Source organism: Panthera onca, chromosome B3 (genome assembly GCF_046562875.1).
Source record: "Panthera onca isolate mPanOnc1 chromosome B3, mPanOnc1 haplotype 2, whole genome shotgun sequence".
NCBI classification, from domain to species: domain Eukaryota; kingdom Metazoa; phylum Chordata; class Mammalia; order Carnivora; family Felidae; genus Panthera; species Panthera onca.
The window spans coordinates 55,397,260-55,415,060 of NC_138344.1; the positions used below are offsets into that span (position 1 = coordinate 55,397,260).

At 38.2% G+C, this 17,801-nt stretch overlaps 1 protein-coding gene across 3 annotated transcripts in view; it reads right to left on the minus strand.

Moving 5' to 3' along the window:
• SLC12A1 (solute carrier family 12 member 1) overlaps positions 1 to 17,801 on the minus strand; it is a 100,943-nt gene that overhangs the window by 20,182 nt on the left and 62,960 nt on the right. For all 3 annotated transcript variants that reach the window (XM_060618615.2, XM_060618614.2, XM_060618613.2), the window contains exons 17-19: positions 13,473 to 13,613; positions 10,838 to 10,944; positions 7,079 to 7,161 (exon numbers count right to left, since the gene is read on the minus strand). In XM_060618615.2, coding sequence (XP_060474598.1) covers positions 7,079 to 7,161; positions 10,838 to 10,944; positions 13,473 to 13,613 — 331 coding nt within the window. The remainder of the gene's footprint in view (positions 1 to 7,078; positions 7,162 to 10,837; positions 10,945 to 13,472; positions 13,614 to 17,801) is intronic.

Consider the following 17,801-nt stretch of genomic DNA (forward strand, 5'->3'; position numbering starts at 1 on the left):
ATATCAACGGATTCCCACGAGCACAAAAATAAAAATTACTCATTCCCTCACGACTGCATCTGTGATGTTCAGGATTCACAAAGCCCTTTCCTCATAGTCTCTTATTTGATCCCAACACGAGTACGGGGATGCAGGCAGAACTCGTGGCATTCTCCCCATTTTACTGGGAAGGAAACTTGGGCTCGGACAGTTCAAGGTTGCACACTGGTGATGCAAGCCTCCTGCTTCCAATTCTAGCTCCCTTGTTCCCATCCTTCCTCAGCAATAGGCCCTGACTGCCAATAGCTGCCTGTTGAAGAAATCCACAGTCTGCATTTTTTTGAAGAAGCCATCCCTAAATCTCTCAATTAAAGAAATTTTTACAATGCTCTATATTTCCATGATACTCTGCTTCAAACTTTATTCCAGCAGACATAACTGTATGACCTAGACTAGTTTTAAGACGCATTTTTTTTATGCCCTCTAGACTGCAAATTCCTGGAGGGTAGCTTATTTCATACTTCATCACCTCCATTTATTGAGAGTTTATTTTGTGCCAGGTACAATGCCAAGCACTCTGCAGCCATAATATCCTTTAATCCAAAACAATACATCTGTGAGCTAGGGGCTATAATTATTTCCATCGGAAAATGTGAAAAGTGGGACACAGAGAAGATGAGTCATTTGACTAAGGTTACACAGCCAGAAAGTGTCAAGCTGGGATTTAAACCCAAGTCTGACTGATTTCAAAGTCTTCACATACTGCCTCTCACATTCTCAGCTGTGCCCAAACCTCCCTCCTCGTGCCTACCATCACAGTAAACACTCAAGAATAGTTTGTTGGGATAAAAGAACAAGTCAATGCTATTCAACACAGTTCAATACAGTTGAAAGTATCTCTATAATGGAGGGAAAACAAGTGAATTGTGGTCACAGATGAGCATGTGTAAAATTATGTGGAGGGGGATACAAAAGACAATGTTGAAAAGGAGTGGGGTTAATGCTATATACAGAGTTATAGAAAGAGGACATAATAGGGGCTGTTGGCCCAAACCAGGCTGAAATGTCACAGAGGGTAGGACAGGCAGGACTGATCACAAGAAGGAGAGGCAAGAGGAGAGTCCTTTCCCTGGAAAAACCCACCACCTGGGCATCAGATAGGAATTTGAATCTTCCATAATAAATAATTCTATAGTCTATTACAATTTACAAAACCACAATGCGAGAGAGAGAGAGAGAGAGAGAGAGAGAGAATAAGAGCCTGCCTTTCTCTCATTCCAAGATTAAGAGAGTTTCTGAGGTTCTAATGATGGAAGAAAAAGCTTAGACCTTTCTGTTCTCTCACTTGAGTGGATTTGTAACCAATTCCTCAGATATAGTCCCAAACGGTTCTCATGGAGAGAACAAAGAGTGACCTTGTTCCATGTCTTCATGCAAATGCCAAAACCACTTGAACAGTAGTTACCTGTTTTCAAGTCGTTTATAAATTGATTGTATGATAACCAACGGGAGTGACTATAGTTTGAAATTCAATTTAGTTGTCAAGATTGCCTCAAATGTTCTATCCCCAGTCTTTATATATATATATATATACATATATACACACACACACACACACACACACACACACACATATATATATATAGAAAGATGTTTTCAGAAATAGGCAGGAGTCTACACATTACAATTCACTTTGAATCTCAAGGATGGAGAACAGTCAATTATCTGACAGCAGAAAAGGGAACAGGGAAACCCACTGAGGAATCGCATCACCTCCCATTTCACAGCATCCTTTCTCTTTATCAATTATTAAATTATGATTCTTTCCTTGGTCAATCAACTCAAAGCTGTAAATGCTCACATGAATCAACGTGACTTACCCCAGATGAAGTCTCATTGAATTGAAGGCAGGAAGCAATCCTGCAGTGGTCGTCTTCCAATCAAGTAATTATTTACTACCCTGCCATCTGTCTTTATTTTGCTAAGCTACTCCGTCAGACACAGCAGAATCCCCATGCTCGGAGATGGTCATAAATCGTGTAGTACTTACATGGAGCACTTGACCGCAATATATTGCGGATCACGTTTCATCATTTTATTCCTACCAGTGCAATTTGGACTCTTTGTTGTAGATGGCAAACTTGCTAAATACCCCTGGGAAGCTAACAATATGAAATATTGCATTTTTTGTGTTCTCAGGCAATAAATTAATTTATTAAGAGAAACTGTCAGCCATCAGTATTGGATGAGTTGCTGCAGTGTACAAGTTAGAATGTTATGAGCATCGATCTTATTTATATGAAAAAGTTATTCTCCTCACATAATCCTGTGACACAGTATAGAAATAATTGTCATTAGCTGGTAAATTACCTATAAAGCTGATTTCTATTCACTGCTTTATTAACTACAGTATATGGGCACTCTGAATTGCTAATATTTCCTTTAAATTATAATCTGTGATGACACTGTGGTGCCTGTGTTGGAAAAGCTATGATGATAATCATTAACATAGTATAATGCAATACTTAAGATTTATCAGGCTCTTATTAAGCCCTATATTACAGTATAATATAATGAAACACAAGCTTATTTCTTCCAATTCAAAATCTAATATGAGGGTGGTGTCATAAATTACATAAACTTCAAAACAATGCATGGAAATGTGGCATAAAGTTAATTTCTATCATTATGCTGTTGTTTTTCTGCATGTTCTTCATGTATTTGTATAACACTTCTTTGTTTACTCTAGATAATTGGTACTTATAATTATTTTATTAGCATCCAACTGTATTTTTCCTTTCTTAAGAAACAGAAATATTTCAAACATCAAAGTTGATATAAATTGGATACATCCCTTGGTAAATTAAAAGGGGATGCAGTTCACTGCCAGGATTCTTTCAGAAATACTAAAAAAATTTGCTTGCTGTATTGCCTTACAGGACTAAATTGATGGTGCATTTTGGTGGATGGAGCAGGAAAGGGTAGGAGTGATATTTTCCAGCTACCATCTCATCTTTCAGCTTGAGGAGATCAACATAACATACAAAGAAAATGTGTAGGGGCGCCTGGGTGGCTCGGTCGGTTAAGCGTCCGACTTCGGCTCAGGTCATGATCTCGCGGTCCGTGAGTTCAAGCCCCGCGTCGGGCTCTGTTTTGACAGCTCAGAGCCTGGAGCCTGTTTCGGATTCTATGTCTCCCTCTCTCTCTGCCCCTCCCCCATTCATGCTCTGTCTCTCTCTGTCCCAAAAATCAATAAACGTTAAAAAAAAATTAAACAAAGAAAATGTGTAATCTTAGTCATTTTCCTCTCTAGATCTCCTTCTTAAAAGGTAGACTGGCAGTTTCAAACAGACACAGGTTTGAATCTTACCTCTACCAACTGCTAGCCTTGTGAATCCTGGGTAAACCTCAACTTATTACCTGTTCACTGGGGCAAAGATAGTACACTCTTCATAGGGTAGTTGGGATGACAAATGTTATAATATATGTGAACATGAAGCATAACACGTGGCACATAATAAGTGCTAAAAATGGTTAGGGGTGCCTGGCTGGCTCAGTAGAGCTTGTGACTCTTGACCTCGGGGTTTTGAGTTCAAGCCCCACACTGGGCATGGAGCCTACTTAAAAAAATGGTGGCTCCTGTTGCTGCTAATGTATTAAGTTCTACTAGAAAAAAATATAAATCAATTATGAACACTGAATGAGAATTAGTATATCTTTCTGCAGATGTAAAAGATCCATAAAAGAAAATAGGGGCATAAGACAGGAAGCCTAAAGATCTCTTTGCTACATTTTTGCACAGGATAGATTCTCAGCTTTATCTTTTAAAGCTCTTCATACATAATCATAGAGTATACATATCACACAGTGGTTCTCTATCCTATATAAACGCTTGATCTTCAATTTCTTCTTCTCCCTTACAATACACTGGATTGGCTGCATCAGGAAGTTCACCTAATCCTCTTACATTGCCTTCTGTTATGAGGGAGACAATCATACATGGCCAAATAGAATCTGGACCATCAGGCACTGGCACTCTCAAATCCCTTTCAGGCTTTTCCTTCCTGATGAATCAGTCAACAAACTCCCGATCCTCCTCTACCTGGAGACCAAATGCCCCAAAAGAAAAACAGGCAACTAGAGAGCTTGCTCTACCTCCAAAGAGAATTGACACTATTGTGCACAATCGTCCTCAATTTATCACTCTACACTTATAAATCTACATAGCTAATCATCATTCCTCAACTCTTTTGCTCTAATTTTAGAAGATGAAGCTTTTTTTTTTTTTCTGTTTCAGACCAACTCTTCCATCCATGTCTATCCCATGATTCATCCTATTCCTCCAGAATCTTACTCCATGGGTCATCCTTTGTTTTCATTTCCATCTTCAATCTCTCCCATTATCTTGTGCCCATTTCCTCAGTGTGAAAACATGACCCTCTCTTGTATTCTAAGGTCAATGGGTCTTCCTCTGGTAAATCTCAATCTCTTTCCTCTCATTTGCATCCAAACTTCTCAAAGTGGTGGGCCACATCCATAGTCTCTGATTCTCTCCTCAACCCACTCCAACCCAGATCCTGCCAACGCGACTCTACAGATAAGATTTTCACTCAGATTATCTGTGCTGTGTCAATTGCATTTCAGGAACAATCTCACTGATATTTCCTGCTCTATTTGACAATGTTGATGATTCTTATTTTGAGCACTCTATTCCCGTAGCTTCTGTGACACCACAGATTCCTGGTTCCTTTATCTTTCTGAGGGCTCCTTTCCTGCTCATCCTTTGGGGGCTTTTTCCCTGTACTTTGGGGCTCTCGACTACATGCACTCTTTAGATTTTATTTTCCAGTGTCATTGTTTCAAGTTTTACCTTAACTATGAATTCTCCTGTACCAATCCACTTGGGTTGCCATAACACATACCACAGACTGGGTGCTTAAATAATAGACATTTACTTTCTCATAGTTCTGTAGACTATAAGTCCAAGAAAAAAGTGTTGGCGGGGTGGTTTCATTCTGAGGCCTCACTTCCTGGATTGTAGATGGCTGTCTTCTTCCTTTCCTCTGTGCTTGTCTGTGTGCTAATCTCATTTCATAAGGACACCAGCCATATTGCATTAAGTCCCACCCTTGTGATCCTATTTTATCTGACTTACTTCCTGAAAGACCCTATCTCCAAACCCAGTCACATTCTGAGAAATTAATTTGCTACAGAACTCTGGGGGAGCATAGCTTGGCCCATAACATCTCCTAAATGTGCATCTCCAGCTCACACTTCTCCTTTAAGACCAGGACTATCTAACTGCCAGTTGGACATTTCCGGTAGAATTTCCCACAGGAGATTGTTTAAAACTAAACCAGGAGATTGGCTTCATTAAACCTACTCTTCCTCTTGTGTTTCCCATTTCCACAGGCAGTATCACCATTGATGCAGTCAGCCAAGGGGTCCTTTTTCACTCCTCCCTTTTTCATATCCAACCAACCCCCAAATGCTGCTCTGTGTGTCTTCAAAGTACTCCTGTCCTTTCCTCTCCATCCCTAGCTCTAGTTCAGGCTGTTTCATTTTCTGCCTTTGACTTTTACAAAAATCTTTTTGATTTGTCTCTCTGTTTCCATTCTAGCCCCTGTAACTGAAAGAGTATGAGATGTAAACCCCAATTTGACCACATTATTCCGTCACTTAAATCTCTTCAATGGTTCTGCACTGTCTGCAGAATATTTCTACACTTTTTAATATGGCAAATGAGGCTTTTAAAATCAGGATCTTATATCAGCAGCCTCAAATTTCACTATTATCTGCTTCATACTTCCTACTTCAGTAACCTGAATCTGCTCTGGGTAGCCCATATACCCCATCCTTCCATAATCCTGTGTATTCACACCTTTGCTTGATGCTCTGGTCTTTGTCAGGAATGCTGTTTCCCAAACTCATTTCTCTTTCGCCCAACATTGCCTAGTTAACTCGACTCATCCACTAGATATCAAATCTAAAGTAACTTCCTCCAGAAAGACCTCTTGGAGTAAGATGTCCCTCTCTCTTCTCCATTATACTCTACAAATATACTTACTAGCACACTAATTAGTTTTGGTCTACCCAGCACCATCATTTACACCATGTCTGGTACACAAGAGACACCCAAAAAGTATCTCTTTGTTTTAGTGTTGGTCATCAGGGGACTCTATTTTCAAGTTCATCTGAAGAGATAAGTCATGAATTAGTGCCCTGTCCTAATATTTCAATGACTATTTAGATGTGTCCTTTATCTCATTCATAAGTTTAAACATAAGTTATAACAAAAAACTAAGTTTAAACATAAGAGGGTATGTTTAACCTCTTAAGATTAAACAAGTATACTGGGGCGCCTGAGTAGTTCAGGCATTTGAGCATCCGACTTCACCTCAGGTCATGATCTCGTGGTTCTTGAGTTCGAGCCCCACATCGGGCTCTGTGCTGACAGTTCAGGGCCTGGAGCCTACTTTGGATTCTGTGTCTCCCTCTCTCTACTACTCTCTTACTCACACTGTGTCTCTCTCAAAAATAAATAAACCTTAAAAAAATTAAAACAAACAAACAAACAAACAAGTAATCCTCTAAAGGGAAAAAAGCAGAGTTACTAATCTGAATTAGTGTTTCGGCCTCGGACTTAGATTAGTGATTCACAGCATGATACATTCAGGCTCATTTCCATGTTGGCTGAAAACCCATTCATAGACTCTTAAAAACAAAATACATGGTTTTTTGAGGAAAGAATTAATCTCTATTTTCTCAAACATCTTGCAGAAATTAATTCAGCAGTTTATTTTACCAAAGGTGTTTATTTTCAGTGATGCTGGCTTTGTAGTTTTGTGATAAGAATAATAATTTATGACTGCCCTGGATTATTCCATATTTTATTTTGCAGGACAAAGGCCGTTTGTGTTAGCAATGGAGAAAACACTGGGGAAGTGTATACACCTCAGGTCAGCACAAGAACATAAGCTCTATCATTAGGGGGTTTTGTCTGTATTGTGCACTGCTCTATCCCCAGCACCTAGAAAAATACAAGGCATGGAGTAGGTGCTCAATAAATATCTGTGGCTTGAATAAAGAAAGTACATACCTTGCACTTGAAGAACCTGAGAGATGTCAAACCCTTGGCTGATTCTGACTATGACCACACCAATCTCAAAATCAAATGCATCACTGAAAGTGAAAGCAAAGTGGTTATTTAAATGACCCCTTTAATCTTGAGGTTTTGTACTAATAGTAAGAGAGTCTAAGACTCTCAATTCTAAGATTTTAACATAACTAAACTATGAAAATTCACTTGAGAATACAGCCAAGAGCTGATGCCTTTTGTTAGTTTGTTTTTCTCCCTTTATGCCTTTTAAAAATGTATTCTGGATAAAGGTAACTGATTCATTTACTCTGGAACCAATTTATTCAAATAATACTGTCACCTAGAATTTTGATTAAGAGCTTGTTACATGCTTTTAAAATAATTGTTTCATTTCTAATGTAAGCAAAACAATCACTGAAATATTTAGAACAGAGAGTTTCTAGGCTGCAAAGACCCTTTGAAATTATCAGCCAAATCCCTACTTATGGAGAAAGAATCCTACAACATTTCTGACATCAAGTTCCCAGTTAAAAATATCTCCAGTTCCTTTAAGGAACTTTCACCATTGACTTTGGGCAGACTGTTTGAAACAATGCTTTTTCATGACAACCCAATGCCGTTGGCTGTTGTGCCTTCTCTACGCTCAATCCAATAGAATTAGATTTTCTAGAAGGAAAAGAAAGGCTCTCTTTCTTTTATCTCTGTTCTTGTAGAATATTTTTTTCTCTGCTCCTAAATATGGGGCAAACCAATTAGTACTTTGAGTTCATTAAAAATTTTCTCCTTGGGGGTTCCTTTGTTCAGTCTCAAATGGATCGGAAGCCTAGGACCCTTTCCATAGAAGGTCACCCTCTACCAGAAATAATGCAGTTTGTGATTATCTTATATAGGCAAACAGGTTTCTAATAGCCAAAGTGAACCTGAATTTTCAAATAATGATATGAATAAATTCAGTGTAATATGAATATCCATTCAAAATTCAATCTATAAGTGATCTTCACTTAGCAACACAGACCTAGCAAAAGTCGCCACAAAATAAATTCCTGATAAGTCTTGTTTCTAATTGTCCTTGATTGTAAAAAGGAGATGATGTGTTCCACAAAAAATATTTGGGTTCTGTGCTAGGAAGAATAATTTTAGACTTCCCAAAGACATCCACATTCTAATCCCTGGAACCTGTGAATATGTTACTTTATGCCGCAAAAGGGACTTTACGGATGTGATTAGCTCAGAGACCTTGAGATGAGATTAACCTAGATTATCTAGGAGGGTCCAGTGTAATCACCAGGGTCCTTAAAGTGCATTTGGGAAGCAGAAGAGGAGGTGAGGGCAATGTGGTATGACCCATCAAGAGCTTTGAAGATGGAGGAAGAGGGCCATGAGCAGTGGACTGCTCTAGAACCTAGAAATGGCAAGGCTGGGGATTCTCTCCTAAAGCTTCCAGAAGGGAATATAGCCTAGCCTATGCCTCGATTTTAGCCTAGTGAATTAGTGTCAGACTTTTAACTCACACATCTGTAGGCTATTAAATTTGTGTTGTTTTAAGCCACTAAGCTTGAGGCAATTTTTTATGGCAGCCAATGAAAACTAATACAGATTCAAATTAAAATTAAGCCATACCTAAGAATATTATAAACATTTAAAATCTTTTATCTAAAGAAAAATTATAAAATTCTATATTATTGTAATAATGCCCCCATGTTAACAGTAATACTATGCTTTACTCTTACTCACAAAACCAACCAAAATAGTTAGAAAGGGAAATATAATACAGTATGGAGGTATGATGGTCTTCCCTTCTATATTGACCTCACTGCTGTGGTAGTAAGGTCATTTAGCCTTACTAAGCCAGCTAAGTTTTATACTAGTATAAATTTGAGCCACCTTAACGCTGAACTTTACTACCAATAAGACCAATTTGGTATAAAATCCAGAAGTCTCCTTGGCCTAATATTATTGGGTTTGATTATTTTGGTCCCTTTAGATTTCTAGAATGTTTCAAAGGTGGGCACATTGGAAGATGACCCCAGATAATTTTGTATCAATTAATGGACACTAAATGACTGATGGTTTACATATGTCTTATTTGCTTTAATACTTTTTTCCCCAAAGACAAAGATGAAATTTCTTTCCTCTCTGTCCCCCTTTTTTTCCCCAGTGGTAAAGATGAAATTTTATTTTAGAATCTGGATGACAGAGAGCAGCTCTAATTTATTTCCAAGAATGGTCAGCAACTGACTGTTTCTAAATATATCAAAATGCTGGTTGGTGAACATGGTAAAATTCTACCCTGATCACCTGCTTTAGCCTTAACATACTGAACTTAGGGTATCACCAGGGGCCAAGTGGCAACATTTGGCATCCAGACTTTATACCTTCGGGAAACACAATTCAGGAGAATGCATTTAGTACACAAGTTCCCCATGTTAGAAGGATTGTTAAGTGAATGTGTTTGGTCAGTAAACGCATACAAATTTCAGATGATGAAAATTATTTTTTTATACTTCTTTTCAATACACTAAAACTAGAATGCTTTTATAATGTTCCTTAAATCTCTCCCAAACAATGATAAATACAATGCTCATTCTAGCAGGGGCCAGGACATAGCCTGGTATAAGAAGCACTGTGAATACATGTGCTTGTTTTGAAGAGGTGAGGGTTTCTTTCCTGTGTATTACAGACTTTTAAAGTTCAGCCAGACTTCTCAGGGCACATTCCCTACCCTGTTGTATGGAATCAACAACAAAACAACAAAATATCCCATTTCCATTTTCAGAGCTTTTGACAAAAGATAGCTGTTAGCATAGCTAACATTGCCCCCCTTGAGACAAATATGGCTAAATATTTTCAAGACGGGAAGAAAGGCTCAGTTTTCTAGAATGGCCACTAAGGGTACTCTGAGCCTTTCCATATGTGTAGACTTCATTTTCACTTATGCAAAAGAAAGAACCAAGCCAGGTAATACTTTCGCTATACATGTACTATTGGAGGCAGCATAGCATTTTGGTCATGAGCTTACACTTTGAATTTGGATAGTCCTGGGTTGGAATTCCAGCTATGTCACAACTGTCATTTTCTGCATGTTACTTAATTTTTAATGTCTGCATCTCTCCTTATAAAATGGGAACAGTATTAGCACTTACTTCAAAGTCTTCTTGTGGGAATTAAATGGGATAATTTGTGTGAAGGACATTAACCTGGTGCCTGCTAGTCTCTTAAAGACTATCATTATGACCCTTGTCCCAAGACTTTTCCAATATATAGATATTAGATGTCACGTCCCATTTAAAACTCACTTTTTGTCCTTAAACCAACCCAGAGACACTGATATATGAAAGCTTCATATCAGCAAAGAGGCATCTGAGGCTCAGGGGTAGTAAACTCCTTATCCAGGGCTCAGAGGAGATGACGACCGAATTGGGCACACCAGCCAATCCAAGATTCCAGGTGTTTTGAAAGAACACTTCCTTCCTTACCTAGCTGTCCTTTGCTTTTAATCTTATGAATAGGTTTTAAGACTGCAAATCTTAATAATTACCTTTTTCTTTGATACCAAGTTTCCTCCACCCTGCTTCCTCTGACACTATGATCCCCTCAAGTTCTATTATTGGCAGTGTTTCTTGCACTTTGGTAAAGAATTCAGAGTACCAGGGGAATGTCTTCTTCTCAGGCAATTTAATCTGGTACAACAGCACCTGTTATGTACTGCCCTGGTTAGTGGTTTGTAAACAAGAACATGTCCTGAAAGCCATCACTTACTGTATGATTCCCACATAGTTCTCAATCTCTGTCAAGGGAGCTTTCCTCCAGTTTTTTTTATATCCGATCACCAGAGTGTTGGGTTTCATTCTTCCTAAGCCCGAGGCCTAAACAGAGGAGATAAACACATGGGCAATCCTTTCCAGACCAGGAAACTACCACTGCAAATGAAAAATAATGTCCAAAAGAGCACTGAAGTAATGTTCTGAAGATTCTGAAGATTAGATTAGATTTTAGAGCATGTCCTTCATGCCCGTACCCAAGCATAAAATAGAAAGATTAGTTCTAAATCATCTCAGCCATAAATGGATTTTAGATGACAGAAATGTAGCTTTTCTAAATTAGCAGTCATTTGCATTTCTTCTGACACACTCATTAAAATGGTTCAATAATTTAAATCAAGTGAGGGTCGGCTTAACTGTTGGCATGCGTGTTGTAACTTAGTGGTTCAAAGCTCATTTCCACCTGTTTTACCCATAATGTCATTATCAATAAAATCCATGTTTGGAAAATTCTGAGATACAAGGATCACTGAAACTCGTACTTGTATTATTTATCGAAGAGTAATGGCGCTATGTCTCTAGGACCTAAGCTTCTTACCTGACAGTATCATTAATAGCCATCTTCCATATCAGGTTTCACTCCCCGCCCCCTTTAGATGACAGGATATGGCTTCCAGTTAATTAAACTTAATTTGGCAATAGTATTGAATACCTATTAATTACAAAGTGTTATGTCAGGTGCTGTAGAAGAGCAGTGAAGCATATTCTTTGGCCTTAAGGAGTTTGGAATAAGGTGAAGAAGGCAAGATACACACAAATAATTATAATTCAAGTGCACATGCAGTAGGAACTCATATGGAAGCATAAGGGAAGAAAACCTGAATTCTAGCTGTGTCTTCATGGATGGCTTCAGGGGAAAGGTGCCATTCATTCCAGATCTTGCAGGTCAGTTAGAGGTTGACAAGCATGGAAAAGAGAGCAGTGGGAGTGAAGGAAGAACACTCTGGGTCACAGGAGGAGTGAAACCAATGACCAGAGCAGAACACATTAAAGGGGACAGTGGCGAGCAGGAGGAAGCAGGCATTGATGGAGGGTTCCTGAAATAAACTTTGCCTCCACATCTGTTGTGTTTCTCCTAGAAATGTCCAGGTGGCAAGATAACTCCTTACAGCCATCGTTTGGTGCTCAGCAGATACACGGCAGGATGGAGCTTGTCTTTTCTGTGACTACAGTTTGGGGATGTGGTCATTTGTACCATAAATTCTTAGAAGCAAAGAAGTCTTCATCCAAAATGGATGGTCATAATGGTCAGTGCTTCCCTTTAATACCATCCTGTCTTTCCCTTTGTACCCCACTTTTCTTTAAGGAAATTCAAGTGAACAAACTTTCTGCATTGTCGAATGTTTTATGGTTTCTTCTGGATTAATATAAGACTTGCTTTCCAGGCCTGTGTCTTTTTTCTCCCTGCTTATTTCATGTCAGACCACCCATTCCTTATTGAAAAGTTTATTATTTCACCAATCTTCCAAGATAATTTTACCTTAAATGTGTAACCTTCCCAACATATTTCACCACAGGGCTCCTGAAAAGTAACTCACTAAAGACAATCAGCTTCTTAAAATGACACCTATTTCCATGGTTTGGCAAATTAGTAACAGGTGAAAGGATGCTCATTGGGGGTAATAGGTCTTTCAGAAATGGCTTCTGTGTGCAGCTACTTTGCAAGAGTTCTTCAGGAATATAAGAGACAAGAATATACCAAATACTCTTAATCTCCAAAGTAGTACAGTTTATTTTTTCTCTCCTGACTGCATAAGCATCAGTGTCACCTGGACGTCGTCCTGAATTTTGTCATTCCTGTAAACGGTAACTCTGAAAGCAAATACATCATTCAGTACATATAGAATCAGGGCTTTCCAACCATATTAAAGCCAGAATGATTAGAAAGCCAAGCGCTACAGTTTCTTGGGGTCTCTTGGATTGTTTGAAGAATGGTTCACCATTCTATTATGATCAGAACTGGGGAAAGACTCTGTGTACTAATTATGGAAGGGGAGAAAAAAAGGAAAGAATAAGGGAGAAAAAGATAAGAGAACCAAGGGCTTCCATGTTGAGCCACAGAGATTATTACATTTTACTCAACATTCTGGAAATAATTTAGGAGGATAGGGAGATTTTTACGCCTAGATCACCATGCATTTATTTAGTTGAATCTAGCAGCTTGCCCTCGCGCCATTCAAAGAAGAAAAAAGGAGCAGAATGCCTGACTTGAGTATTGCTATACGCAGTATGAGATGCAAAAATAGTTTGAAGTTTTAATAGGATCCTGAATGTCGTCAACCATCAGAACAAATTTGCATTTCAATAAGTGTGGGGACAGAATGTATGCTGGTGGCCAAAGGCAACCTCATTTCCCATTTCCAGCATATCATCCATAGTTCATTGTAATAGAACCTCTCTGCTTTTGTTTTAGTTTTGCCTCTCCTCAGGAATTCGAAATGAGTTCCTTAACCATCTGCATTGATCTCTGATGCTGGGCTGCCTAACGGGAGCCATTCACTTTGGGAGCCTCATTAATAGGGAGTGCTAATTGTCTTTTGCCTCCGTACTCATTCCCTCAGTGTCAGCCTTACCTGAAGGAGACTTCGGACACCATCTCTGAAACAGTCTGCTGCCACTGCAGCATAAAAAGCCTTGATTTTGTTCTTGATAAGCCAGGCCTGCTTTTTTGCCATGCCGCTGTTCATCTCTTTAACACACAGCTTGCGTGGTCCCTGTACGACACGATGAAATATTGGTTAGAAGCCCTGCTATTATCCATTGCGCTGCTGTTGTTTTCTAAAGGACAAAAATAGCCAGCAATGCCCCATCGAGTTAAGAAGTGGGAAAGAGGGAAAAACACCTCACAAACAGGGGTCACGTAGACTCAACCTTTTGGAGCAGGCCTCTGCTGCTCCCATCATTCACTTTCCACCCGGAACGTCCAGATGCATTAACACCTGTTTAATTAACTGCCTCATGCCAATGAAAGAAAGAGCTGAGGGCATCACGGCACAGGAGGAAAATACTGAAAATGCGAATGAAGAAATTCAGGATAAATACACAATCAACCTTTGACTCAATAGCAAGAGGTATGTTTAAGAACACTAAGGAAATCTCAGCTAGACCCCAATTTGAAGAAATGGGCAGAGATCTTGGCAGTCAGAACATGGTGGGTTGTCACTTTCCTTGTGTAATGTTGACCTACCCCCATCCAAATAAATTAAGATTTCCCTCTCACTCAATGAATTTCATGGGAACAGAAGTTCATATACCTGTGGCATAGGAAGAATACGGGAGCTTAATAGAGAAGAAGGTAGGTATTGTGGTGGTAGATCAAACATTTTACAATTTTAAGATTTGAGCTCTGGAAATTCATTTCAACTAAAAATTTGATTCTTTTTCTCCTTCCTTACAGGTCCAAGCCAAGCCTTTTCTTTGCAAGTTTCAAATCACCCCTAAAAGTGTTTCTGATGATCTATAATGTGCCTGATAGGATATGAATCTATTTTCCTAGGAAATTCTTCCAACTCATGAACAGATTAGGTATGTTGTTGAATTGTCTTAGATCTATTACAAGCTACCTAGGATCTTGACAAACGCAGTGTGTAGGTCTGGAATGAGGCTTAAGATTCTGCATTTCTAACAAACCCCCAGGCCATGCTTGGAGTCACAGTCTTAGAGGGTCTTTGACTAGAGAGAAAGGGCTTGGGATGTATGAAAAAGATACCAGGATTTGTGGTCTGCAGAAGTGGTTTCAAATCTAAAATTGGCCGTTTGGAAGAAGTTAATTATTTCTGAGCGTTGCTATAATTTTCTGAAAACAGGGATAAAACCTCTAGCCTGCAGGGTTGTTTTGAGCAGTAATGATAAAGTGCCCAGTCTGATGTCTGGAATATAGTAGGTGCTCATTCAAAGTTGGATGATTTTTATAATCTTAAATGAGTTTTCACAATCTTGTTGGAGCCCCAGACCTATTTCTACCACTGTGTTTGTTCTATGACAGAGTTTTGAATTGGGAGCCAGAGCTGGTTCTGGCACTGGCTGGCTGATACCCTGGTGTGTCATGTGCCTTTTCTTGGTGTGGGTTCTACATTTTAAAAATAAGGGAATTGTCTAGTTCATCACTGTCCAGTATGATAGCCCTTACCCATTCGCTGTTGAGCATTTGCAATGTGTCTGCTCCACACTGAGATGTGCTGAAAATGTAAAATACACACTAGATTTTGAAGCCTTAGGATGGAAAAAAAGAATGCAAAATATCTCAATATTTTTTATATTGTGCATATTGAAATAATAATATTTAGGATGCATTACATTAAATAAAATGTATTAAACTTTTCTTGTCTCCTTTTACTTTTTTGATGGCTGCTAGAAAATTTTAAGTTACATATTATGTTTCTATTATGCAATACTAGACAATCTTTGGTCACTTCCATTTTAATATTCTATTTGAAATGGATCAGATTCGTTATGTACTAATTTTAGTATTTTTTCTAGAACTTGCCAGCTTTTCAGAAGACTTGTCAAAAACTTTTTAAAACAGTTTGGATGGCTTACATTAAAGTTACAAAACAAGAACCTTCAAAGATGATGGGTAAGTAAAGATACAGGGAGGACAGTTATTAAGCCAGAAGACCTAAATTAAAGAAAGATGTGCCATTATGGATAAAATTCTGCTTAGGGTTCTAGAATGTCCACGCATTTTGAACTGTTAGTTCTCTTTGGGCACTCTAGACTCCATCAGCTGCAAAGAAAGAAGAGATATTTTTTCAGGGAGGCTCAATGGTAACAGTATCCATGTGACAGAAGAACAACCAACAGCTAGAAAAGGTATTGGGCCATCAGTATATTGAGTTGTACCACAATGACTGTGCACCCCTGGGGAAAGTGGCATTGATTTAAATAAATGCAGTCTAATGTATGTCTATTATTGTTACAAAAATCCAGATTAAGCATTAATTGTGACAGAAAGATGTACTTTAATGCCTAAATTTGCCATATTGAGAAGTCATAAAAATATTTCAGACAGAATCTCTCTTTGCTAAAAGCGATTATAGTATCATTGAAGCACACTTACTAATGTGAGGCAAGGCTGCAATACAAATGTAGTAAGGAAAAATAAGCTAACAAAGAGGGAACACATACTCGAATATAATTACTCTCAACATTGAAATATGTCATAGTCACAAAAATGGATTTTGCCACTCAATTAAAATATTATAGAGATTAGCTCAGTTAGGATCCAAAATATGAATGCATAAATTAATTCAGGATTTGAACAAAGAAGCCCTAAAAGTCTTGTATATATTAAAACTTTGACATTGATTGAGAAAAGGGTAAAGAAATTCTAATTATTTAGTCTGGAGAAGTAGTTGATGGGATGCTACCTCAAATAAATGAATATTACGAAAAGAATTTGCGAATGAGTTCCAACATCATTAGGATCAAATAGAGAAATTTGGGCCAAAAGCAATGTTCTTTCCAACTTTCATTTTTCAAGACACTGAGAGTCTTACTGCTCTGTCTTTGCTTTCATTGCCGCTTTGGTTGGAAGTGTGGGAAAGAGAATTTTTCCTTTCCGATTTGGTCCATATTTCATCTCACCATGTGCCTAGTGCCCATTCTCAGGTCATTTCATTTTTCCTGCATTGTGCCATGTCACTCTCTTATGAACATCATGACAGAGCCTCGATGACTAAAGAATAATAGATGCATCTATAAAAATGCATCAACTTGGTGGTTGTGAACATTGAGACGAAGAGGTTGAAGATAGAAGAAAAAATGAAAACTTTAGTTTCCTCTGGTTCATCTGTACTTGAACTGCCCTCTGCTGTGCCAGAGTTAGGAGTTGGTTGTGTTCCCTGAGTTTTCTGAAGAGTGTCTTTGAATTCAAATAGAGCTTTAGGTTTTATTAAGATGTTTTCTAAATTTTAAGAAAAAAAAAAGAGAGAAAGGAAAACAGTAAGGGTGAAATTCTGTTAAAAGGGGATCTACGTAAGGAAGCTGGTCAAAAGCTATCTGTCATCTCCTTTACCATGAGAGGAGAGCAGGACAATCAAGGTTTAAGGAATGTGAAAGAGTAGGCAAACATTAATCAAAATAGATCTACATCTTGGCACACTTATGTGAAATGAGTAGAAGAATGCCAACAAACCTCAGGTAACATTGCCTTTGGAGAGGGAGAGAGCCATGTGCTAAGTGGTTTTAACAAGGACTTCAGCTTGAGCTGTGGTTTATTTCATTTCAAAAGTGAGTAGGAACATTTATGACAAAAATGTTAACAGTCATTAATTAAAAGAAGTAGGATATGGGTGTCATTTTATTTTATATAGTCTAATCATATGAAATTGCCTGTATTCAACAGTTTGGACCAACAAAAATGTAAATTTCATATGCTTCGACATAATATTTTTCTTAATGTTTCAAAATAAAAAATAGAAACAATCTAAAAAAACTTTATTTTTCAGCCACCAGAACAGCACAATGTACTTAATAAAAGATACCACCGTACACTTGAAAGTCTTTTGCAATTTTAAGACAAACAAAATTTAGAAAAGAGCTAAGTATTGCATTTGGGGGGCAAAAAAGGCTTTATCTGATTTGCATTCTAAATCCCAGATCAATTGGATCAAGTTTCCATCTTTAAAGTATATTTGTCTTTGATTTGTTTTCATAAAAATTACCCTGCCTTTAAACTAAAGCTGAGAAGTATGTGAGTGAGTGACTGTTGAGGCATGCATGATGCCTTCTCGCACGGGGAAGGTAAATGTAAGATGGCACCAACTGAGCAAGGTATACCCAGAGAACTAAGGGTACAGAAACCCAAACTAAGTTATTGCAATGATTGATTTTATTATTGCTCTAACTCCTATGAATGAGATAAGTGAGGAGACTAATTGACAAAGAAAGGCAATGTGTGT